Source organism: Prunus persica, chromosome G8 (assembly GCF_000346465.2).
Source record: "Prunus persica cultivar Lovell chromosome G8, Prunus_persica_NCBIv2, whole genome shotgun sequence".
NCBI lineage: Eukaryota > Viridiplantae > Streptophyta > Magnoliopsida > Rosales > Rosaceae > Prunus > Prunus persica.
The window spans coordinates 19,071,965-19,095,837 of NC_034016.1; the positions used below are offsets into that span (position 1 = coordinate 19,071,965).

The 23,873-nt window shown below is 36.1% G+C and overlaps 4 protein-coding genes across 6 annotated transcripts; 1 reads left to right on the forward strand and 3 right to left on the reverse strand.

Moving 5' to 3' along the window:
- LOC18767322 lies at positions 3,311–7,033 on the forward strand. Its single transcript, XM_007199885.2, has 10 exons — positions 3,311–3,723; positions 4,069–4,419; positions 4,739–4,811; positions 4,941–5,053; positions 5,262–5,346; positions 5,510–5,582; positions 6,014–6,069; positions 6,155–6,220; positions 6,621–6,686; positions 6,780–7,033. The coding sequence occupies exons 1-10, from the start codon at positions 3,545–3,547 to the stop codon at positions 6,858–6,860; spliced, it is 1,143 nt and encodes a 380-aa protein (XP_007199947.1). The 5' UTR covers positions 3,311–3,544; the 3' UTR covers positions 6,861–7,033.
- LOC18768860 (probable LRR receptor-like serine/threonine-protein kinase At5g48740) lies at positions 6,743–11,675 on the reverse strand. 2 transcript variants are annotated; one of them, XM_020570812.1, is made up of 17 exons: positions 11,433–11,675; positions 10,720–11,260; positions 10,187–10,638; positions 9,974–10,091; positions 9,821–9,889; positions 9,655–9,723; positions 9,508–9,576; positions 9,322–9,393; positions 9,134–9,202; positions 8,814–9,052; positions 8,525–8,730; positions 8,286–8,412; positions 8,130–8,198; positions 7,847–8,036; positions 7,624–7,756; positions 7,285–7,518; positions 6,743–6,836 (listed from the first exon to the last, which is right to left on the reverse strand). In XM_020570812.1, the coding sequence occupies exons 1-16, from the start codon at positions 11,506–11,508 to the stop codon at positions 7,306–7,308; spliced, it is 2,712 nt and encodes a 903-aa protein (XP_020426401.1). In that variant the 5' UTR covers positions 11,509–11,675; the 3' UTR covers positions 6,743–6,836; positions 7,285–7,305. The 2 variants fall into 2 exon arrangements, with proteins under 2 accessions (XP_020426401.1, XP_007201756.1); XM_007201694.2 differs by lacking the exon at positions 6,743–6,836 and having other exon boundaries at positions 6,996–7,518; positions 11,433–11,674.
- On the reverse strand, positions 12,926–16,668 carry LOC18766817 (BUD13 homolog). The gene is made up of 8 exons (XM_007199801.2): positions 16,458–16,668; positions 15,338–16,133; positions 14,443–14,510; positions 14,298–14,359; positions 13,998–14,101; positions 13,553–13,625; positions 13,285–13,465; positions 12,926–13,177 (listed from the first exon to the last, which is right to left on the reverse strand). Exons 2-8 carry the CDS (start codon positions 16,093–16,095, stop codon positions 13,092–13,094), a joined length of 1,332 nt encoding a protein of 443 aa, XP_007199863.1. The 5' UTR covers positions 16,096–16,133; positions 16,458–16,668; the 3' UTR covers positions 12,926–13,091.
- LOC109950571 lies at positions 19,757–23,788 on the reverse strand. 2 transcript variants are annotated; one of them, XM_020569768.1, is made up of 4 exons: positions 23,336–23,788; positions 21,350–21,451; positions 20,215–20,302; positions 19,757–20,091 (listed from the first exon to the last, which is right to left on the reverse strand). In XM_020569768.1, the coding sequence occupies exons 1-4, from the start codon at positions 23,411–23,413 to the stop codon at positions 19,970–19,972; spliced, it is 390 nt and encodes a 129-aa protein (XP_020425357.1). In that variant the 5' UTR covers positions 23,414–23,788; the 3' UTR covers positions 19,757–19,969. The 2 variants fall into 2 exon arrangements, with proteins under 2 accessions (XP_020425357.1, XP_020425356.1); XM_020569767.1 differs by having other exon boundaries at positions 23,330–23,788.

Sequence of the window (23,873 nt, forward strand, 5' to 3'; positions counted from 1 at the left end):
TTAAGTTGTTTGTACAAATAAAGCCAACTTTCGACCCAAAAAAAGTACAAATAAAGCCACCTACTTTTTTGCTATTCGCCAAAATTCTAACGCGTTTTGGTAACTGTAATATCTGCGCGCCAAAGAGCCATCTCTTAGGTGAGGGTGCGACGTCGTATGGTGGACGGATTACGACATGTTTTTACGGTGTCGCTTGTGAATCATGTTGGGCCGCTTTGTGAGCCCCTTACGAGGAGGAGCAGCTTGGGCCGAAAGTAAGATAAAATGGATAATGTTCTTTACACGAGGTGGCATCACAGTGAAAAAGTGAGTCAAATTCTTACCTCTTTTTCAAGTGCACTCAAGTTCGATTCAAGTAAAAGATAATTTTTAGACAACCCAATATAGTACTCCTCCTTCTCCCTAACGAATGACAAAAAAAGATAAAAAGTATTATTGACTTTTCAAATTTTCATTTGTGCACCAAATCACTCCATAGTTTGATTTGTTTTTTTTGCTTAAGTTGACAATTTCTTAAATTGTAGGGGCCTATATTAGATGAGAACTTTATATAATTATGTTCCTCCTACACACGAATAGTGCATGAGGTAATTTCAAAATAATTTTGGAGTATCGAAATCATCACCTGTAAAATATATCATGTTCCAACTATGATGGTTGGCTCACACTTCATTCATGGGGCTATGGTGCTTTGCTATATATAGGGGCTCTTCTAATATAGCCTCCTACAATTTCTATTCATAGATATCAACTTATTATTTTTGAAATATATGTATAAAATCTAAATTCAAACTAAAATATATAAAAGGTCATAGTACTCCTACATATCTATATTGTTTGCCACCATACCCCAAATAAGTCAACCTGATTGTTTTCAAGCATGTCATTAAGTCCCTCATTTCTAATTAATACTTCCTCATTTATAGCATATCAACGACTAGTTTTTTTTTTTTTTTTTGCATTCCCTATAATTCCTAAAATTTTGTCCAAATAAAAAAATTCTTACATTTTTGACCAATAAATACATTCTTAAATTTTCAACAAATAAAAAATCCCTCAAATTTTGTCCCAATAAAATATAATAGGTAAATTATTATCAATACAATATAATATACCTACAAATTTACTTATATATCTTGTATATATCTAATACGGGTAGATACATTATTTTCACAATATAGCTATAAATGTGTTGGCTTTAATATACCTGTAATATACCCATAATAGGTACATTATTTTTCGTAAAAGAAGAAATAGGTACGTTATTTTTTCAACGTAAAATTATATGTATGCTATTATATTTATACAATAATAATATAATAGATAATTAATCACGTATACTTCATAAGTAAATAAAAAATATATTTTTTATTAAATAAACTGATTAGGTATATTAAATATGAATTCATTGTTAAATTTTAAAAAAGTTTCCAAATTAATTCATACACTCATTTGGAGATCTTTCCAAATTCAACATGTGTCATTAGTTACAATCCAATTAAAATTTGTTTCTATATTGGTTCCTACATTAATATATAAAATGCAATAATGGCTTAGTTGGGGTATTTTAGGAATAAAAAAAGTACAATAAATTCAATTTTGAGCTTGATTACGTAACTTGCCGAGTTGGATCCTAGTCAATGGGTTTTATTTAGAAAAAATAGGATTTTATCCAAACAAAAATAAAGAGATGGGTTGTAGATGAAAAATGACTTTGAATGGGTTAAGCTCGATTTACTATTATATTAAATTGGTTTAATATAATACTAGCCTCTCTGCACGCGCTTCCGCGCATGCGAGAGGTTTTTTTTTAAAACAATTTAAATTTATTTTAGAATTAAAAAAGATAATGGATATTTGTGTTCCATAAAAATAGGACCCATTATCTGAATTTTCTTTTAATTTTAATTTTTTTAATACGAAAAATTATGAATTTACTATATTATCCTCATTTAATTAATAATTTCAATTCTTAATGTTTGCATTAACCAAGGGCATTTTCTGGTATTTTGAATGTTTCACCATTCTCTGTCTTTTGCTTTATATATATAGATAATGTACCTACAAATTTACCTATATATCTTGTATGTATCCAATTTGGCCCGCGGGCTCATGGGCCGATGCCCCCCTCCCCTTCCCCCCCCCCCCCCGGCCCATCGAGAAATAGCTCAGCCTAACCCGTTATGGGCTTTGGGATAGTCCGGCCCGCATTGGGCTGGCTTGGGCTTGGATGTTTGAATCCCAGCCTGGCCCAGAGGCCCGGCCCGATTAAGCCCAAGAAAATCAGACTCAGCCCGCCCACAAAAGCCCTCTCCCCCCCCTCTCTGCGTGTTAGGCCCGCATACGTATATAATTATGTATAAATAAGGGTTTAGGATTACGATTATATCACTTGAATTCTCCCCCCCTTCAATTTTTTTTTTGTGTTACTTGTTTGAAACGTTGTGTTTGTTCCCACTGAATTGTGCTCATATTTTTTAATCCACTTTTTACATTTGGTTCGTGTTGTGTTCTTCATTTTTCTGTGCTGAATCCAACCTTATAAAGAACACAAAATTTGCATAAACGGTTGAAGAGTTATAGGTAAAAAATGGACAGATGTCAAAATTGAAAAACAGAGGAAGTTCATAATTCATCTCTGGCTAAAACGTGATAAACTGGTGCTATCATGGTAATACAGTGGTGATAAAGGGGTGATAGAAATTGTTGTTTGTGTTTATTTTAGATTTCTTGTTTTGTTTCATTTCATTTACTTTTCTTTACTCATTCCTAGTTTATATTTGGATGATTAGCACATTAATTTGTGTCAATTACTAATACATTAATTATATAAATTAAGAATAAGACGAACAACATTTCATATCACCAAACATAATCATACCACCAAATATAATCATGCTTTTCTTGAACCCATCACCAAGTATTTGCATATTTGTTCATACAATCATTTTTTTAAATATTTGTTTGATACTTATTATTTTTTAAAATTATTTCTTAAAACGTGTTACGGTCTAATTATGATGCAGTTGAGTGCCTCTTTTTGAATGACACATTGTTTCTTTCTCCTCTTCTTCTTCTTCTTTTCGAATGAAGTATGCCCATTTTGGCCCGGGTTGTAAGCTTAGCCCAGCCCAATCCGTTGGGTTTAGCTCGGTTTGATGGGCTTACTCAAGCCCAGCCCATGAGTCAGGCTTGAACTTTAAATTGTCTAAAAAATTCCAATCCGGCTCGACTCGTTATTTTCTCTCTTCTCTTTGAATATTGGCCCGGCCCAATCCAAACCCATTAAATTTGGGCCAGGCTAGAGCCCTACCCACCACACGACCAAAAAATACAAATTTGTGAGTATCTCAGTCTTTCTAAGTAGAGCATAATATATACCTCTCCCTCCCGTCCCCTCCTCCTCACAAACCACTCACATTCAAACACATGGCGCCGCGGCCATCTTTCCTTACAAATGCCACTCTAGTCAACAGCTGACCCACTTTGCTGGCTCTGACAGTGGTCACACGGACAGCTCCACAAATCCAGGAGGAGAAAGCAGATGTCTCCAATGTCAGTTTTAGCACAAGGGTATTCGCTACGCCCACCCATTTGGACACCCAACTTGTCAAATCGACAACTTGGTAGGCTTTCAAGCTGTGTCAGTGGCGGAGGCAAATTGTTGACGAATAGGAACAAATATGTGTTAGTTTCCCACCTCTCCAGACCCCAAACGTTCAGGTAACTTAGCTTTATTTGGTAATTTTTGGTTATTCTGAGGCTTGGTTTCTGAGAAACAAAGGGAAAGAAGAGGGAAACTATGTCATGAAGACATGCTTAAAGGGTATTGAAAATGAAAACCCAACTTTTTTTCCTGTCACAAGTACTTTTTTCTGTCGTTACATGGTGATTTCTGTGAGCTTCGTGCGCATAATTTAACATATGAAGTTCAAGATAGTTCAGCATTGCATTCTCATAACTTAATCTAAGAAGTTCAGAGAAAATCAAATTTGGTGGTATTAGTTGGTTGAAAGTTTCAATATTTTCTGGGTTTGTTCATTATGACTTTAATTTTTGTACAAGCAGGATTAGAAGCTTTTCACAGGAAGATGCAGAAAATAATGAGGTTGCAATGTCTAACGACAATCTGGATGGGCAAAATGTGACTGCTGATGAGCTGCTTGGAAATGTTAAAAATATTCAAATTAGTACAGACACAGAGAGTTCATTTCTCGCTAAAATAGCAATTGCACTAGGCATAGCAGCAACAATCACTCTAATATCTGTAGGCATCAAGGGTCCCCCCACTATTGGGTCATCAAATGGATTTCAGTTCCTCCCAGAAAGTGCAACCTCTTCAGTAATGGCTGCAGCCCCGGTCGGTTTCACTGTCAAAGCTTTTGGGTATAGCATTGTTCTTCCAGCATATGCACCAGGGTATATGCTCAACTTCGCTTCTTGCTAGGAGTCTTTTCTTAAACTAGCCTGATGGCAACTGTCTTAACCTTTTTGGTTATTGCCATTTGAAAGACACTGCCGTGTTATTTATATTCCCATTTATAAGTACATGTAGAATATTACTTTGTTACTTCCTGTTCTTCACAATGCAAGTTGTGATTCTTGATGAGCTGGGACAAAATAGAAAGATGAATTAGAGTTTCAGGGATAGGACTGCCAAGTCAAGTTTGCTTTACCTCATTCTGTAATTTAATTCTTGATTTGTTTCTGAATCATGCATGGATATATCATGTTGCAGGTGGATCTACTTTTGGTTGCTTATGGCTGCAGGCTGTGGACTTTTCATTAGTGAAGAGGCTCTAAATATTTGGGTCTGTCCTCTGTTCTGGTATTCTGTTTCACAAGCTCTTATATTTAACTTGTTGGGTTTATTACTGTTTTGATCTCCATGGTTTCAGTGCTAGTTTGAACTTGTGAATAATCTTTACAAAACCATCTAGGTTGGCATATCTTTGGCTCGAATGGTGTCTTTGGATGGAACATGGCAGTCGTTTGCTGAATCTTTCTCAAGAAATGCTCCATACATTATATCCACAGCTCTTTGGGTGTATTGGTAATTGGCGATGCCATTTAAATTTTTAGAACTGTACATGCCATGGTTACCTTTATTATCCTAAAAGAAAAATCAACTGTGGTTGGTAGAGCTTCTCTATGGGATTGTAGGCATACTTTTTACAAATACTGGTTTATGTGCAGGCTATCTGTCTATTGCTACACGTAATATGATTAGGCTAATACAACTGGATGTTTTCATATTTCAGGGGAGTATGCATTAGTGATCTGATACCATTTTATCTTGGGAAGCTATTTAGGAAATCCAGGGCCTCTGATGATATTTTGTCAAAGGTTAGTCCTACTCCTACCCTTTTGCTTCTGTTTCTTATACATTCTGAGGAGTTAGGGCAAAACCCATTCATGAGCAGTACAGACATTTTGAGTGTTAGTTCCCATGAAGCACATATTTGTGTATTTTAATTTTTAATGAATTTTAACCTGATGATGGATGCAGTTAGGGATTGGAAAAGAGAAAGCTTTAAGCATTACCTCTGAAGTGCAAAGATATGGCAACCTCATTGGGTTTGGTGAGCTCTAGAGCTTATTTATTTTAGTTGCATATGATTCTATTTTGAATGTCCAAAAGTTCATGAATGATTCATAGTTTCAGTCATGAGTCAATGACTCATACTCCTATAGGAAATATACATTCAAATTTCAGGTGGCATTGAATAATTTGACAGGTAACAATTCGGGTGATTCACAGCTGTAGTTGTGCTTGGTATATCTAATAGCTCATATATGTTTTTGCAAGCTCTAACAGAGTTTAGTTGCTATCTTGTATGTGTAAAAATTATGCACTTTAATAGTCTTTGCACGCAAGTATACTCAACCATTTCTGATTGTAAACATGTTCAATATTATTTTTCAGTCGATTACATGTGCAGCAGCTTGAGCAATCCATAATTGCTTGATTCTGCTATTCGATAGTAACATTTTAGTGCATTTTGACTTTCAGTTGAACGATTTTCCCTTGGAGTCAGAAATCCAACAGCTTTTGTAGCAGGGGCCTTGGTTAGCCAAATATAATTCACCTCTTACAGTTGATTGATAATTGCTTCAACTGTCTTGGGAATGACATGCTTTTATCTGAGTGCAGGGTATCTCTTCAGAGTGTTTCTTTGCTGGTGTTTGTTTTGGTGGTTTGATCACCCTTCCCATCCAGGTCAGTTCAGCTCTGTTAGAGATTCTGCTGCCCTGTATGCATGCATAGCTAGTTGTGAAACTCTAGCATTCTCTGAAAACTAGGGAGAAGATATGTCGTGCGGCAAGTCTGGGTGTAATCCATTACTGAACTTGTAATACTTAGAAATGAGTTAAAATTTGCAAGTTACAAATTTTCGCCGTTTTTGAAGGGTTTATGTATGAAAATATGCTGGAGAAACCTATACAATAATCAACAGCATTTTCAAGATTCTGTATTTGGGGCCTATTTGATTCTTTAGTCTGGAACTTTGCTTTCTTGGCAATGACTAAAGTTGGCTTTATAGGAAGACAAGAAATTGATATACAACCTTCAAGTTCAACTACTAACTCAACTTATTCTCTCTGCTTTCTGACCTCAGTTGTTGATAGGATTCTTCTTGAGGGAGCGCCCTGTCTTTGCCCTTGCTACTGTTGCATCAGCAGTGGTATGCAACTCTTCATTTCATATATCAAATTATTCATTTCATTTATCAAATTATCACTATTGTAACTACATATCTGACTTGAAAATCATCCAGGGCATTTGGACCGTCTTCCCTTATCTTGTGGCTGCATCAACAGCATTGTTCCTTTACCTGAGACGCCGTTACTCTCCGTAGTCAGAATGGGTTCCCAGAAATAAAGGATAGAAGCTACTCTATGTATATAAACTATATATACAGAAAAATTACTCTGATTATTTTTTGGAGAAAGCTCCAACATAAAATTTGCTATTGGACACATTGTAGATATAAGTTGTCATAATAGACTTTTACATGAAACTAGTTTTTTCTAATTACAAGCTCAAACTTACAAATCCCATGGTCCCTACGGCATGTGTTTGAAATTGAACCCAAAAAAAAACAATTTTCATTTGCTTCAATTAACAGACACAATAGAATTTTAAAGACAGATAATTTTGGGATAGATTTATACTATAATAATTTAGTCTTTCCAACAAAACAAAACCAAAAAAAGGTGCTCTTTATGAAATAATTTAGTCTCAGCTCTCTCCTCAGTTCTCACATGATTCACAGTACAGACCTGTAGAAGTAAAATTCGAGTTCACATTTCATGTGATGCGAGATACGATAGTTGAATGCTGTAAGCTTCTTTGAGCTCAGCCAACACCTCTGCTATGGTTGGCCTCTGTGATGCATCTCTCTCTACAGACCTTATAGCAACTAAGGCTGCCTTTCTCATGCTTTGGACATCAAATCTCTCCTCTAGGCTCTCATCCACTATCTCATATGCACCTGCCTGTAAGTAAGGCTTGGCCTGCACTTGTCAAAAACAACAAACAAAGAAGACTGATATTTGTCCCAAAGAAGAACATTGACAGACAAAGAACAAGGCAGAAAGGAAGTTAGATGTTTGGTTTACCCATAACACCAAATTAAAGGAGTCTGGAGTTCCAGAGTGGCTCAATGGCTCTCTCCCACAAATGAGCTCCAGAAGAACAACTCCGAAGCTATAGACGTCGCTTTTTTCAGTAAGCTGTTGGGTTGAGTAATATCTGTGCAGTTCAGTTTGAATCCATCAACAGGTGAAGAAAAGTATCGGTCAAGAATTAACAACATTGACAACAGTGTTTTCAAAGACGTACTCGGGATCAAGATAGCCGGCGGTGCCCTTGACAACAGTGGTCACATGAGTTGCGTCTGCCTGCATTACTTGCTTGGACAGGCCAAAATCACAAACCTTAGCATTCATTTCCTTGTCTAAAAGGATGTTACTGCATTTCACATCTCGATGTATGATTCGAGGTTCGTTTCCATTGTGCAGATAGTCCAATCCTTCAAAAGAAATGAGGTTCATAATTCCGATAGAGCTTTGAAAACAGAATATGAGAACATTCAGATGGATCAGAAGCAGAAACACAAGCATACCTTTTGCAGCATCAACAGCAATTTTCAGTCTGCGAACCCAGCTTAGTGAAACTTTTTTACTGTTTGGACCTGAAAGTGAGCTAAGTTATAAGTTGGGAATGCAACTTTGCAACAAGGAACTGTAATGCTACTATTTAGGCATAATGTTTGACAAACCATAAAGGTGGTCAGCCAATGATCCACCAGGAAGATACTCATAAACAAGTATTTGCTGCTTTGCTTCATGACAGAACCCTTCCAAGCACACAAGATTTTGATGCCGAATTCGAGACAATAGATTCACCTAAAACAATCCAAGGAAGGTACAAGTCACCTTTTGCAATATAAGATTGAGAATTTAATTTCTCTGCTTTATAAGCAGGCAATAAAATGCTAAAGGAGTTCAGATGGTGAACCTCATTGATAAAAGAATCAGCCCCAAGTTGGCTTCTATCAAACCGCACTTTCACAGCCACCATTTTTCCATCTGAAAGCCTTCCAAAGTAAACAGAACCAAAACTACCACGGCCTATGACCTCCTTGAAATTGTTGGTGGCTGCTTTGATTTCTTTGTGGGTAAAAACTCTTGCTGCATTCCAGTTACGCATATCTGACACTGCCCCTAAACATTAAAAAGAAGTTCTCGTGAAAGACTGAAGTAAAAGGCTTCCATGCACATAATCATTATCTTGGATGTTTACTTACTTTCTGTGGATGTGATTTCAGTTCTCTTTTTCCTCATGTACAAGAATACTAAAACAGAGAAAAATATCACAAGTGCAAGTAAAGCTCCTCCAATTGCACCAAGTATAATTGTTAACTGATTGTGTCCAGTGTGTTTCTTTCCGGGGAAGATAGTAACTTGTGGTATCTCAATTGAAGAGTTGGCTGAAAAATCATTGCATCTCAATGTTGAGAAAGAGAGGCACAAATTTCCTGATGCTCTGCACAAAATTGGTGCATCAGCAAGCAGAACAAATGCAGAGACGATGAGAGACGACAAGATGACAATACTAATTCCATACCGGATTTCCAAACTTTCTCTGTTCAAGGACAAGGGAAGAGCGCCTTGTAGTTTGTTATTTTCCAGGTTCCTGATGAATGCAGAGGATGTATATACTTGCGTGAAACAAATGATCTTGCTCATATAAGAATCAGAAGATTCAGAAAACAACAAGTTCTTTTGTATTATTTTTTAAAATGTTTCACTTACAATAAGTGGAGGTCTTCTAACTCTCCTAAGCTCTCTGGAACAATTCCCTGTAATGTATTATTTTGCAAGTCCCTCCATATAGAATAAGGAGAAGAAATAGGACAATGCAATATGTTAGTATCAGTTTTTGGGTCCATAGACAACATCTTACACGTATGGTTTAAAAATGCAGAAAATTCAACTTACAGAATTTGAAGGCTAACCAAGTTCTCCAAATCAGTACCAAAGGATGTTAACCGATTGAAACTCAGATTCCTGAAAGTTTCAGTCACGCAATAATCGTCATGATGTCTAAAGAAACAGAAATTCAGTTCATGAATGAAGAGACATTACAATTTCTCAAGACGCGTCAAGCTACCCAAATTCTGTATCTCACCAGCAAGCGATGTGTTATGCAAATCCCTGGAGCATAAGACCACCAACATAAACATAAGAAAATGGACCAACGAAAACGTAGCATCAGTTATCTAACCAGTCTTAAGCAGCCTCAAGAGTTTACAGTGTTTTAAGATCCAGCAAGTCGCCGATGGCTGCACTAACTGACCTCAAATAGATGTCTGGAAGCTCCCTAAGAAAAACATACACAGTAAGTCCACATCTCTAGGGAAATGCAAGGCACCAATTCAACTTTAACAGATAAAAATGAACATACAATGATGTAACTATGTTCCCTTCACATCCAATTTGATCCCATGAAACAGGAGAGCAGGGGTCATCTTGCCATCCCAGATCTAGACCAGTAGATTGTTGAATAACCTGAAGAGCTGAAACTGCAAGCAAAATAAAGTCATCATCAGTTGTAGCAGCAACTAGCAAGTAGAGTGACCTTAAATTAATTAACAAGTATGCAAATCAAAAGTGGTACCTGTGGTGGAGGAGGCTTCCTCTGGAATATCAAGAATTTCATACACCTCGATTGCGTTGACTTGAGGATAGAAGCTGGTGCTCTTCAACGTGATGTTCAGGCTCTTCGTTCCTCTCAGTATAAAATATAGTGTTCCAACTTGTGAGCTTCTCACGGTATAGTTTGATTGAACAACATCACCGTTAATTAAGACGTCGAATGAAGGAAACACAGGAAGAATACCGGCAAAGTAGAGGACAATGTAGTAGTCTGCCAAGGTATCAAGAGGAAAGTTATATGTCAACACATCCCTTCGTGCCAAAACTCTAGCAGTTTGAAGAATAGCAGCAGGGGGAGCCTCCTTTAAAGCAGAGAAATTGAAGCTAAGCTGAGTCTTAAACCCAGCTGACACATGAAATGGTGCAAAGCTTTGATCAACATCCCAAATACGATCATACGGGTCCAAAGGGTACCTGTTGTTAGACAAACCAATGACTAAAAATCCAACAAACCATCAAAGCCACATACATATAAGGAGCTCAAAAAGTTCATACCTCAAGGATCCATTTGTGTAACCACAATTTATTCGGTAGCTTTTCCTAAGTGACTTATTTGGGAAATCTTCCATGCCACTTGTGTAAGCTCCTTGAGGAAGTGGCCTAACTTCAATTGTAGAAATTACAGGAGTCCCTCTATCTGCAATAGCATGCAAACAGAAGGAGACTGTGTCCTTACCAGTTGGCCATAAAAACTCTTCTGTCCATGGATCGTTTTTTCTGAGGTCTATGGTGCTAACAATGGCTGTCCCAAGAGACACAGAGAATGATGGGGGTTTCCCAAGGCCGTCATAGTTTTTGTACACAAATTGAGCTCTAAGAAGAACCAAAGATGACACATTGGTTACTGGTAGTCCATAACATTTGCGATCTTGGGAAACTGGGAAGTATCGAACCGGGGCGCCAGATGAGGAGGTTCCATCAATGTAGACAACGGTGGTGGTGTTGCCTATGCTTATGTATGCACTGTCTGGAATCCATGAGATACTGGATGAATCGGTGTAATTGGTAGTTCCACCACAAGTTAAGCTCAAGAAACCTGTCCCATATACATGAATAAAAGCAACATTTGAGCAAAAGTCTTAAACTTGAGTTAAAATTAACTTTTGAACAGAATGAAGGCTCTGCTGTGATGTGCCTACTGTTATTCTTCCACCAAAAGTTTTAGTGACATACAACAAAACTAATGATGAAAAAGAAAAAACACATACCATCTTGATCACAGAAAGCAACTGCCCAAAAGCCAGAAAACAGAAAGAAGCCAACCCAGAAACAATGGAGGTCCATAATTTCAGAACCAAGAAAGTTACCCAAAAATACTTGTAATATATTTCCAAGAAACAGAACAAAGTACTTAACGTTATGAACCCAAGTGGTTCATCATAAGAAAGGGCCAGCAGGTAAAAAAGATATTGAAGAGTGAAGATTTCAAAAGAAGCGAAAAAGATATCGGGATACCAACAAAATGATTGTTTCTCTGGTGGGTTAACAAATTGGTACTCTGATTGTTTTGAAATTAGAAGCTGTAAAGAGGAAAAGAAGTTAGTGATTGAGGAAATGGGGCACCAAGGTGATGATGAAGGAGTGGCAAATAATTATAATTATTATGGTGGTTGTAAAAAAGCAGCTCTTGAAGAGGTAAGCTAGCTTTCGGTTGAGATTATAAGGAAGTTCGTATATGTATAAACAGAGTGCTAATTTGGACTATTACTGATTGGTTTTTGCATGCATGCAAATTACAATGGTTTAATTTTTTTTGCGTTTTCAAATACAAGCAAAAAGAAATGGTCTTCTTGCTTCTCTTGAAAACAAGCAAGAACTTGCTTGGATTACATCAGTCTTGCACCCGAGTTCGAATTCTCTTCCCCATAAACCAGAGTAGTTTAAAGTATTGTTTTTGTCAAACAAAAAGCAATAAAGTCAAAGGCTTGAAATGCAAGTTCCACTACTCTTTAACGTGGGTTAGTGGAAGGAAGATGATTCATTCATAGGATGCTTGCTTTGCTTAGTACGGGGTGCATCAAAGCAATGATCTTTTGTTGCTCTCTTTTTGTATAGCTTTGCTTGTAATTCCATTCTCACTGTCTTTTTATGGATATGGAAAGCAAGAAAAAGGCACTTTGTGCGAACCAACTCAATCATTTCAAGGCCTATAGAGAGGGACAAAATCTAAAAACTGAACCAATGCTATATATCTCTCATGCATCAATAATGTTTTTTTTTTCCCTGTGTCTTTGTTCATATATGCTATGCTTGCTTACTATTTCAATTTCTTCTTTCATGTATCTTTTTGGGGCGTTGATGTTGACGACTTCAACATATGTTTCTTCACAAGTCATGAGAATCATAAAGAGCTCCAGTTTGGCTCCTCTTAGGTTTCTCAAACAAATGAGCTGTATCCATATGTATCTACTCAATAGAGGTGAGTACAGTTCAAATCGACCTGGTTCAACCACAAAATCACCAACTGAACCGGGTCTTATATACATTTCGGTTGGGATCGGTTATTGCTAAAATGGCTTAGTCCAACCGAACCAAAATTCTCCAGTTCAGTTTTGAGCAGCTGGGCATGCCCATTATCAAATTTATATCATTTTTGGCCCATTTGATTCTTTAAGAATTTTAAGCCCATTTATTTGGAAGGCCCAACATTCAATCTAAAGTAAACCAAATAGGGCTTCCATCATTCCAACAATGTAACGACTAGCAAGAAAGCGAAAAACATACACATAAAATTGCTTACAGTGGCCAAAAAGCAATAGGAAACTCAAGACTCGTATTATATTCATCAACAATTAGTATAAAGGCAAATACTCCATATGCCTCTTTCCATAGAGATACAAGTACATGGGTTCCTTACTCAGCACAATTCACATATCTGCCACAGACCAGAGATAAGCTTCCGCCTCCGTAGCTTGTTTATCATTCTTCCTTTTAAACATTCCCTTCTCAAATCCTGCAAGACACAACAGAAAAAATTAGTAAATTCTGACTTAATTGTGCATGTTATTGCACGAAAAGTAAGAAAAAGATCCAAATGTAAAATGAGGAAAGAGAACCTACCATTACTGCGATCAATTCCATCCCAATGTCTTCCTGGTCTTATACCATATCGATTTGGTGCAGCATCTAGTCCTCTTTTTAACCAGCTATGATTAGGAATCTCCTGAGGAATAATAAATCCAGATTCCTTCATTTTCTCGCTATCCCCCAAGTCAGGGAGAACTGGCTCGGGATACTTCTTCTGCAGAGCATGACAACAAAACAAATGTCAAAATCAGTTACTACTTTATGTAATTCTAGACACCACATACTGAACTTCACTTATTACCTTTACCAAATGTGCCATAGGATCGCCCCATCTTACTCTCTCCTTCAACATTTTGTCGAGGTCTGGATCATCTCTGTAAACATAAGATAAAATTTGAAAATGCTATACATATAGGAAGAAGGGATAAAGGCTCTAAACAGTTCCCAAACGTATCAAATGACAGTGATGTAGGATATAGGTGAATTGCATATTTAGGCAGATTAGCGGAAGCAAAAACAATGAAAACAGAAAATTGGATGAATAAGCAAAAACAATGAAAACAGAAAATTGGATGAATAAAGATAAGTCTGGAATCACTCCAGGGGCTTCACATCAGAATCCCAAAACTTGTATTTCTCTTGTATTTCTTTAACTGAACTATATAAAGGGATAAAGGGAATAGTATTAAACTACGCAATACCAAGAAAACAGATGGAAACATAGCTTGGACTTTTGTAGCATTTACCTAGTCCGTGCAAATGGTTTCTCCTTCTCAAGTTCTAACTCCTCCAGCTTAGTTTCAGCTTCCCGCTTTTGGGCCAAGCCTTTACCCCATTCCAACTTTATCTCCTGATGAAATTACAGACAAAATGACCATAAGTAATCTATTCAAACAGCTGAATAAATAACAAAATATAAAATCCATTTTTCACGTGATGAAACTTATAATAGAACACAACTCAAACACCCAGTGTGTAAAACTAATAGATGATTAGCTAGATATTGCACCACTCAAGCATGACCTGTTCACTATGTTCCAACATACCTTAGGTTTTTCTTCTACTTTCCTTTGTGATTTCAAAAGCTCCTCCTTTGAAATGCGTTCCCCTGCAGCATTGGTTGTGAGATACGGATAAAAGCACAAAATACAAATATAACTAATAAAAGGTGAACATACAACTTCAGCTGACCTGTTTTCTTATCACGGTATATAGGCACTGCCTCCCTCCCACTTATAGAAGGATCCATCTGTTGAAATCTACAACCATCAATATTTTGCAAGTCAGAATATGCAACATCTATCTGTGAAACACAATAAAAGGCAGCAATATTATTTGAGGCATAACCCCTTTACACTTCTTTCTTCAATGTTTCTTAAAATAAATAGAAAGAAATAAAGTGAGATGTTTTTTTATATAAATGAAATCAAAGGCTGAAGAAACTGAACAATATCCAAAACAAATCAAGGTAATATTTTGAAGTACATAAATAAATCATCGGTGAGCAAAAGTTATAAAAACTTCTAATCAGATCACAATGAGATGAAATTGCATTTTGTGCAAATTGGAAAATGTGCTGAACAATGACCATTTCAGTACTTCTACTTGTCACACAAAACGCATACATACAAAAAAAAGTGTCATCTTAGGTGACTAAAGTAAACAAAGGCATCCTTTTTCTCCATTACAACAATTTTAAAACTTCTACAAGTCTACATAACTAAGATAGTAAGATTTATAGACCATGTCAACTGTCGAGTTTTCAGTACAAGGCCACATATGCCTCATGGTTAGTTAGCAGCTAACAGAGCATCCATGTGGCAAGACAACACTAATTCACAGGTCTCTATATTCATGGCCAACATGGAAAACAGACAATGAATGCATAAATGACACCATCAGACCACAAAGGGCAAAACCATTAGTTGAGTTTTCATTGAAAGGGACAAACAACTAATAGGAAAAAAAAAATGTAAACAGAGGACCCTCAACTTGATCTGAAACCTTAGCTGAATGAAACACTACGCATATTACTTATTCATCATGAAGCATTGGCATATATATGTTGGTTAAAACAGGCGCATACCTTAACCGCTCATCCTTCTTAGTTCTAGTGATCTCGTCCCTCATTTCTCGGCCAGAGATCAAACCAACTTTCGGTTGCTCTTTCAAAGAATCCGGAGGAACTTGCTTCTTTTTCCTTGGTGGAGAAAGATCAACATCCTTCCTACTCTTCCTTGGTGGAGAAAGATCTCTATCGACATCCTTCCTACTCTTCCTTGGTGGAGAAAGATCTGAATCAACATTCCTACTTTTTCTTGTGGGTGAAAGGTCTGTAGGCAACTGATCTTGATTTGTAGCCGGTTCAGGGGACGGAGTGTGGTGGCGCTTCCGTCTCTGCCGTGGAGGTGACAAGTCAACATCTTCTGCCCTATCTCCCGGAGACACTGATCCAGGTTCCGAATTAATCCTGTGTCTACGAGGTGGAGATATATCGGAACTTGAAATCTTAGGAGGCGATGATTGTCCAACTGGAACCCAACCACTTCCATCTTCAGATATGGCATTAAATGGACGCTTGGCCCTCAATGCTTCAAGTCTCCTCATCCTCTTAATCTCAATGTCCTCATCAACAAAAGGTTTGTCTTCATCTGTTGAATTGTTGTCATTATCTTCCTCAAGATTCACCGGTTTCTGCCACGCAGGGTCTTCATCCACCACTAAAACCCCCATTGCTTCTGCCTTGCTTTTCTGCTTCTTCTTCTTCTTTTTCTTCTTCTCTTCTTCATTAATCCCTTCATATCGTTTCAAATACTCTTTCAGTGATTTACTCGAAGACGCCATAGCTCGTTCAACAGTCGTTACCTTGCCCTTCCAAATAACTGTAATTTGCAAACAATAAAGCATGAGCTTAATAAAAATTCGAGGTGCTTAATTGACTGTAAGCAAGAAACAAAATCAGAACCCTAACTATGCACGAAATTGTAACACCAATAAAATAAATTTCGAAAACAAAATGAGGTGATTAATATGCCTAGCTCTAGACGCCGTGCATTACCCAAATCCGAACCCTAACAATGCACAAAATTGTAACACTAATAAAATAAACTTTGCACCCTTAAATTCTGCTTGGTTCCCGAGAAAACAGGCAAAACAGAAAGAAAGGCGAATTCGAAACAGAAAAAGAAAAATCTGAAAGTACATACCACTACCAGGTCGACGAAGACAAGAAGAAGAAAGAAATAGCAGATGGATTGCGTTCCCGATCCGTTAGTTTGAGCGAAGACCGCGATGGGTTGAAATTCGTCAGCTGAAAATTTGAGACCCAGAGAGAGGGGCGAAGCGTTGAAGGAAAGAGAGACTGAGACAGAGGCTTTGTGTAGAAGAGTTGAGAGAGAGACGGTGGGTGACCGCGAGTTTGGCGGAGCGTCTGGGAGAGAAGAGAGTTAAAAAGAAATGGTATAGCCGCGCGGCTATACTCTTTGTCCTTAATTTTTTGAAAGAAATAATATATATTGTTACTTTAAATTTTTGAAATTTTAGGATTATGTTATTGACACACCAACAAAATTATCATGCATTGATTTCTCATGAAAGCATTAGAGATAAATTACCAACCAAAAAAAATGCATGATGATTTTTAAAAAATGTAGTTTTCTCCCTAATTTTCTAAAAGAAACAGTATAGGCAACTGGCTATACTTGGTTTTTCCTAATTTTTTGAAAAGAAATAGTATAGCACGTATTTTTCATGTATAATACAAGTATTTTACAAACTTTTCAATAATAGACACAAAATTAACGTGTTACATACATAATTCTCACACATTATTGAATAATATATATTTAAATATTTAAATAAATTATATTAAAATATTATATAATGGCCGAACTTTTAAATTGTAAGTTGCCAAAATTTTGTCTAATAAAATAAGTACATATTTTATTCGTATAGCCGCGCAGCTATACCAATTAATATGTATAAAGTATAAACTAATGCAACAAGGAGGTTCTTTTTTTTTTTTTTTTTTTTTATAAAAGAAATAGTATAGCCACACGGCTATACGGGGAAATTTTCCTAATTTTTTAAAAGAAATAGTATAGCCGATTGGCTACACTCGGAATTTTTCCTAATTTCTTAAAAGAAATAGTATAGCCGCTCGGCTATACACGGTTTTTCCTAATCTTTTGAAAAGAAATGGTATAGCATGTATTTTTCATGTATAATAATTATTTGTTACAAACTTCTAAATAATACGCACAAAATTCACGTATTATACACATAATTCTCATATATTATCGAATAGAAATAATATATATTAAAATATTATATATTGGCCTACCTTTTAAGTTGTAATTTGTCAAAAATTTTCCGAATAAATTAAGTACGTATTTTATTCGTATAAATGCACGAATATACCAAATTAATATCTATAAAGTATAAACTAATGCAACCATAAAGGTCTTTTTTTATTAATTTTTTTAAAAAAGAAATAGTATTGCTAAGCGGCTATATGTACACATATTTTTTTCCAACTTTTTCAAAAAATAAATAGTATAGCCGACTGGCAATACTTTTTTTTTTTCCTAATTTTTTGAAAAGAAATAGTATCGTCGAACGGTTATACTCTGTTTTTCTGAATTGTTTGAAAAGAAATAGTTAGCCGCACGGCTATACGCTGTTTTAAATATTTTTTTTTAAAAAGAAATAGTTAGCCGTTGTCTATCCTCATAATTTTTCCTTTTTTTTTAAAAAAAATTTAGTATAGCCGCGCGGCTATACTCGAAACTTTTCCTAAGTTTTTTAATAAGGAAAAATATTAGCCGCACGGCTATACGCTCTTTTCCCTAATTTTTGCACAGGAATTAGTATAGCCGCACGGCTAGACTCTTTATATATATATAGTCGATCGACTATACTTGATTTTTCCTAAGTTTTTGGAAAGAAATAGCAAACCCTAAACCCTATACTCGTAATTTTTGAGTTTTTTTTTTTTTTGAAAAGAAATAGTATAAACTAATGCAATGAGAAGGGTCTTTTTTTCTTAATTTTTTAAAAAATAAATAATATAGCCACACGGCTATAAGCGGATTTTTTCCTAATTTTTTAAAAACAAATAGTATAGCCGCGTGGCATGCTTGCTAGAAAAAAAATTCTTTACAAAACAATTTTTTTTTTCCTTTTATGTTTTATAGTATTTGGGAGTTTTTAGTTTGGTTTTCAAAATTGGGACTACCAAATAGACTTTTTGGCCTTTGGGCTCAAATTATGTTATTAAATTTAAAATTTTGGATCAGTATAATACCAAACAATCCCTTAATGACATCTTTATTTACAACGTATTTACTAATCTGTAATCAGATTAAGAGGAATTGAATCGAGGATGAGTGAAATTGTGGAGGAGTTGGATTGAGGAGAGTTATAATTCAAATTCATATTGAAGTTATTTACTAAACCATATGGAATTAGGGTAGGAGTGGTACTAATTTCTTATGATTTGTTTACTAAATTCCCATGAATTGGAATTGAAACCAAATTGATTACTAAAATGTCCTCATTGTTGCGTTAAAGTATATGACAAATTTGGAACTTTAAAAATTGTATGGATGTAGTGGGTAAAAAATGGATTCCTAATGTGTTAGTTTTCCAGGAATTAAAATACTACCCTCCCACTCAAGATTCCAATTCCTCCAAAATAAGGAGTTGAATTCTTGAATTGGTGTGGGTCTCACTCGCATTTTCATTCCTCTATATGAAGTAAACACAGGAATATCCGTAATAGAAATTCAACTCCTTATTTTGATTCAAATTACGGATTACTAACATGTCATTATATAATTAACCAATTTGATTCAAATGGGTGCATATTTATTAAGCAAAAATTGTGAACCAGATCAAACCAGTCAAATTTATGACTACATTCACTTATTTGGTCAACACAATTTTCTTATGTATTCTTTTTGGCCCAATTCAACGGGCGGCCGATTCAAATGCCTACACCGTACTACTAGTTCGACTTTTGAGCTTAGTTAACTTCATTTTATTTTGTCAATTCGGTTTTCCATTTTTGGCCTAGTTCAACGATTCACAGGTTTCGAATGCCCATCTCTAGCACGCATGAATAAAAAAAAGATATTGTTTGCCTCCTTTCCTAACTAGATATTCCTCCTTGAAATGTAGGAGTTGCTACTTACATGGTAAGGAGGGAAGTACAAGTAAGTAGCTAAGGTTACCTTAATCCACTGAAGCAAGGATTGGTAAGCTCAGGAGCAAGAGTAATTGTAGTTGCTACGTCCGGTCCCCTAACTGCAGGCAGCTCGAGTTCTAGTTTTTTCAATAAAAAAATTGAGAGCATTTATGCTCACCAAGGTGGTGAGCATTACCATCACATCAACTGCCAGTAGATGAAGTTTGAGATTTTTGTAGCAGATAAGGTATTTTTCTATTATATATATTTTTTTACACAAGCGATTATGAGGTGGTAAGCAAAAATGGAACCAGGTGTAGCGCCATACAAAGGAAAGCCCGCTATGATAAAAGGATTTCAAGGTTTAACCATCACAAGGGCAACCAAGTTCAGAAGTAACATAAAAGCACAACCAAAAGTTTTCACTTACAGAAAGCACAACTAAATTGGCCATTTCTGGCTTGACAGTACAATTTCAAGGCTCATGCCAAGCTTATTCATTCTTTGTACTGCTGGAAGCGTTGGAGCACTTCACTTTCGTTTTGGCTGCTGCTTCTTCTTCTTGCCCTTTGAAGTGCTGGCATTGCCTTTTCGTTTTGGACCCGGGTTTTGAGTTGAGCAAGGGCGCTCAGTAGGATCATTGTTTTTCTCACCTATAACAGAATAATTAGGGAACTCATATCAATAATTATCATCAAGTATCATCATTATAACAGAATAATTAATTGAACCCTCCCTTCCTCTCCTCATTATAATAAAAAAGTTGACAACTTTACCATGTTCAGTCATCGCTGAATTTGAGCTCAGACCTGATGAAGATTCTTTCGCAGCTTTTGCTCTCTTCGCCTTCATGAAATTGGAATCCTACACATGATCGGTAAATTCATATACAATTATGTAAAGAAAAAAATTATATTCAATTTGGACCGTGAAATGGATTAGGGCCCTTTATGTATAATGAGAATGAAAAAAGATAGAAGATTTTCCATCATAAATTGCTTTCAAATATATAATGAAGTAATCCCAAGAGATTGGTTGACATGACCATTTATAGTAGGATAGTTAACTAATGTAATATCCTCCCACTAAAACAAAAATTAAGTTTCTTACTAGGGCACTTCAAATTGCTCACAGAATACCTATACCTTGTTGGCAACTGGGCACCAAAAACCAGAAAATAAGAAGGCAACTGAATAGGATTGTCTCTAAGATGAGGCCAGAAGGAACTCTATGATTAAGCTGCCACACAGTGCTGGGAAAGGTGGAAAACAAAATACCAAAGGAGTTACCCTACTCAAATGCAAAAACATAACTGAAGCGATTTTCATATAGGATCAATTTCCTTAGCCATCCTGTTAAACCTAAAAGTATTACCGATTTGTTCCAGATTAGGAAGGCTGATTATTAGATTTTCAAAAATCTATAAAATGTACATGTTTAGTTGAGTAGTTGATTGTTTTCTGTGAAACAAAATTCACAAAATGAAAATAATACACCTAAAAGACACTTACCAATGAAGGACGCCTTAAACGTACTTTCAATGAATGCTATGTGTAAATGATACACAGTAAACTCAGACCTTACTGTTTGAAGGCACTTACGATTCTTAGTTCAATAATGATCAGAACCACTCTCTATTACATCAAAAGACTTCTTCTAAGTAACCTACACTAATGAATTAGAAACGATCAGCACAAAAGAAAGGTAGACAATGATAATGTATATGTATCTAAAGGCAATCATAAATAGAAACAAACGACTAGATAAAACCATAAATTTCCTTTTCATTGTTTTCTCATGTTGAAAAAATATTATAGACTTTGAAATCCACAGATCATCTGGATATATGCATGATAAATAATAGAAAAAAAAAATCAAAAAATAAAGAAGCTAGGAGAAGCTCAAACTCACTGGTGAATATATCGAAAGCCGAGCTGCTTTCGCGTAACGCACATAGCGCATAAGGTCCTGATAAGTCGAAAACTCCTGGCCTGTCTCCGGACATAGGAAGCCCTACAATAGCCATGCATAAAAAACATATCAGCCCTTTCAACTCTGAAACCTTTTTATGTTTCAACTATTTTTTCTTCATTGTCAAGACTTTTAGCTTTATTTCTCTTAATTCTATCATAATCAGCACTATATTATTAGTTGCATATTTTTTAGCACGCTAAAAGCCAAACAATCTGATAAGTATGGTACATATCCAAAAAGAAAAAAGTGGAGCAAATATCACTAGCCAAGGAAGTTGTTCTAATATAAAGGCTTAAGATTTTGAAAAAAGGGAAAGAATAAAGTCAAAATCTAGACAGGACTCAAGTTCGTGAATGCTTACAACTTTTTCAATTAACTTTCTTATATTCAGAAAGCAGCACATGTTTCTTTAATTAATATATGCTCAGAATACAGTATAGAGTAGACAGATCTAGGATTTTGCTCAATCCAGAACTGTTAAGTTCATGAATACTAATGAACAAGGCAATCTGAAATCGAACAACAGATATCAAGATTAAATGCACATACTTGGTAAAATCACAAAAATTACTTATAGTTATATAAGCTAAGGGAAAAACAAGTTTCCACATATGATGCGCTATTTAATGCTATGTAAGACATTCTTTTTAAGTAAGAACCACCACATTCACAATAACCGCCAAAAATCTCATGTCGCTTATTGGCAGCATGCATCCAACATTAATTAAGCTCCTATATATGGTCAAAGCAATTCAACACATGCAGCTATTTGGAAAACGACATTACCTAGATTCATCTTAAACACGTTATGACAAAGCTGAACAGAATGTTCAACAATCACGTACCACACATTAAATATGTAATAGCTGCATGTAATTCAACACGTGCAGCTGTTCGGAAAACAACATTACCTAGATTCACCTTAAACACGTTACGACAAAGCTGAACAGAATGTTCAACGATCGTGTACCACGCACTAAATATGTAATAGCTGCATGCAATTCAACACGTGCAGCTATTTGGAAAACGACATCACCTAGATTCACCTTAAACACATTACGACAAAGCTGAACAGAATGTTCAACGATCGCATACCACGCTCTAAATATGTAATAGCTGCATACAATTCAACACGTGCAGCTATTTTCAAAAAATATTTACTTAGATTCATCTAAAACATGTCATGAATCATGATGAAGCTCAACTGAATGTTCAATAATTTTGTCACATAATGCCAAATACATCTTTTCAATATTAACTGATCTCTCAAGATCTAGTATCTGAGCACATATCTAATAGATCACTAGCATCTGTGCAAATCAACATGTTCAAACTTATGAACACTGCAATCATAAGCAAACCAATTTCAACTTATATCATCTAATCCAGATCAATGAGTAAGGAGTTCTCTTGTTGTGGTATCGATCATTCTACATGGACAAGATTCCTAAATGGAGTATGCGCTCTATGCAGTCCTAATAATCAAAATTTTCCACACTAAGTTGAGCATGAACAGAAAAAAGATTTTGATCAATGCCAATTAAACAATGTAACAGCACTTTAAACCATTTTTTAAGAAGAAAAAAAAAATCACTGAAAACCTTAAATCTGCACCTCCAAATCCAATGACCAGAGTAAAAGATTTTATTTTCAGAATTCTTCATTGTACGCAATTGAGAGCACAGAGTTGCCGTTTTGCTCAAACAACAGGTCACGTATCTCAAATGCTCGCCTATATCAAATCACTCAATGAACAAAAGGACGATCACAATCACAGCACAAAAAACTTAAAAAAGACCCGTCTCGCCATGATCAAAACTGAACATAAAGCTTTCAAATGTACAAAGATGAGACTTCTACCGCACTGAAGCTTTACGAAACATCTATACAAACGAAAAGGTATAGATTTTAGAGTACCTTTACCTCAGTCCCATCCTCTTCAACCCTTGTATTCAACACCCAACCATCAGGAATCTCAAGCGAGTCATTCTTCGACGCCATTGCTCAGAAAAAGACCAACCCAACAAACTGCACTCTCAGCCCAGCTGAAGAACAAAGTAAGTGGGTTTTTATCAGTGAGGAGGGGGCGATATGAACGAGGCAGCAAAGGCAAACATGGTAGGCAAGGTGAGAAGAAGAGAGAGCTGGGTTGGAAACCACGTGGTTCCATTTCTGCAGAGGATGAAGAGCGTGTAAAAATGGTATGGTAATTAAGAGGATGAAGAAGAATCTTTGCTGGCTTAGTTGGTTCTGGAGTGTTCGTGCAAATGGACAAACGAGAGTTATGATTTTCTGGGTTGGACTTTGCACATCTGCATGTTTTGTGTGAGTGTGGAGATAGAGAGCGAGAGAGAGAGCGAGCGAGCCAAAGTTAGGTTTCTGGGTTGAGAGATTGGGAAAGCAGCCGTTACTGGTTTTGAATTCGCTCGTTCACCGAATACTCTCTTAAACGACGGCGTTT